Below are 1,626 nucleotides of genomic sequence, written 5' to 3'. Positions count from 1 at the left end.
TCTGCATTGCTGCCCGGCCATGGCTTGAGCCCTTCCCCCAACCTCTTCAATCCCCAGCAATCGCCTCTATGGCAACAACCCGACCCCACCCTCCCCACCCTCACCAACTGCACCTGCACATGCATCCCACTTCCTTAATCCCCTCACACTCCCCACCCCCGTTCCATCCCCGCACTCACCCCCAACTCCTGCCCCCAACCATGACGGTCCTCACGCTTTCCATGCACTACCCACTCCCGTTCCTCACCCCAACCCCCAACCCCACCCAAAACATGACAGTCCATGTTCCTGGACAGCCTTGCGCAGGACGCTGCGTGGCTGGGCCGCTACGCGCGCGACAGACAGGTGCAGTGCATGTGCCGCTTAGATTGCTTTTTCTGCATGCAGCAGGGCCGCCTTGTGTGGTTGCTGCCGCAGGATGTCGGAGTGGTCATCAGGCAAATTGGCTGTGATTTGAGGGACCCCCCAGTACTCTACCCGGGCACGCCTGCCATCCTTGTCACAGCCTTGCCCGTAACTCTATAATTTGTTCCCCCCTCTTCCTCCCTCCCCTTCTCTTTCAACCCTTGCTTCCATATCGTACACCCAGCGCTTCCGATTGCTTGCTCCACCCTCATCTTACCTCCCCACCCCTGCTGCTTGGCCCCCTGTGTCAGGGCAACGTCATCCCGTGGGAGCTGGTGGAGCGGCTGCACCGTGACTCACACCCCTACGAGGTCTTCCAGGTCAGCATAAGATAGAGGGTGTTGACACCGCACACGCACAGTGTGCTTCCTGTGTGTGCATGTGCCCACACACACACATACACACACATACACACACATACGCACACACGCACGCACACACACGTGCAGGCACGCACGTGGGTGTGCGTGTGTGCGCGTCCGCATGTTTGTGTGTGCGCGCGCGTGTGTGTGTGTGTGTGTGTGTGTGTGTGTGTGTGTGTGTGTGTGTGTGCGCGCGTGCGCGCACGCGTGCCGTCTTTGGCACACAGGGAAGAGGAGGGCTTTTTTCAGGTCTGGTCACTTGGGTGCGGTGCAGCAGCTGAGGGTGCTCAATGTTGAAGTGGCACCATGACCTCTCCCCCTTTGCAACCAAAACCAAACCAGGTCAGGGCGATGCTGGCGGTGCCATACTTTGAGAAGGCCCTCTACGAGCTGCCAGACGACCAGGTCAGCGCACTGATCTGGGTGCTGTCAGTCATGCGTATGCCCCTACCTTGTAACAGCATGTGTGCTGCCCTGCTGTGCTCCTTGACTATCCATACCTGGGCCGCGACTGCCTGCGCTGCTGTGTCCCGCGCCTGGCCGCGGCCCTCTCCCCCACGGCGACGTTCAAAGGCCAGTCCTGCGCCTAGCCAGCCTTGCGCCTCGGTGGCCATGCGTACCTGCGTGCTCGCTCACCACCACGCTGCCTTCACACTGCATGACTGGGCATCATTGACCCCAGGTGACTCCTGCTGCCCTGGAGGCGCTGGCTGACCGGGTGGAGAAAGAGATCCAGGGCGGCTTCTCACCCCGGCCCCTCCTGAGCGTGCCCCACATCCTGGCGGACGAGTCCAGCTGCTACTACCACGGGTGAGGCCGCCGATCCTGCAACGGCGGGGGCGGCGGCGGGGGCGGGGGC

General features: G+C 61.9%; 1 protein-coding gene across 1 annotated transcript; it reads left to right on the top strand.

Annotated features, from left to right (window-relative positions):
- Positions 1 to 282: 282 nt before the first annotated feature.
- MNEG_15580 (oligoendopeptidase F) lies at positions 283 to 1,581 on the top strand (the record flags this gene model as incomplete). Its single annotated transcript, XM_014035949.1, has 4 exons — positions 283 to 345; positions 657 to 725; positions 1,110 to 1,172; positions 1,450 to 1,581. 4 exons carry the CDS (start codon positions 283 to 285, stop codon positions 1,579 to 1,581), a joined length of 327 nt encoding a protein of 108 aa, XP_013891403.1.
- Between the last annotated feature and the right edge of the window lie 45 nt (positions 1,582 to 1,626).

Source organism: Monoraphidium neglectum (genome assembly GCF_000611645.1).
Source record: "Monoraphidium neglectum strain SAG 48.87 unplaced genomic scaffold scaffold05454, whole genome shotgun sequence".
Taxonomy (NCBI): domain Eukaryota; kingdom Viridiplantae; phylum Chlorophyta; class Chlorophyceae; order Sphaeropleales; family Selenastraceae; genus Monoraphidium; species Monoraphidium neglectum.
Note: the sequence above shows the minus strand (reverse complement) of the source record. Positions and strands in the feature narration are given on the sequence as shown.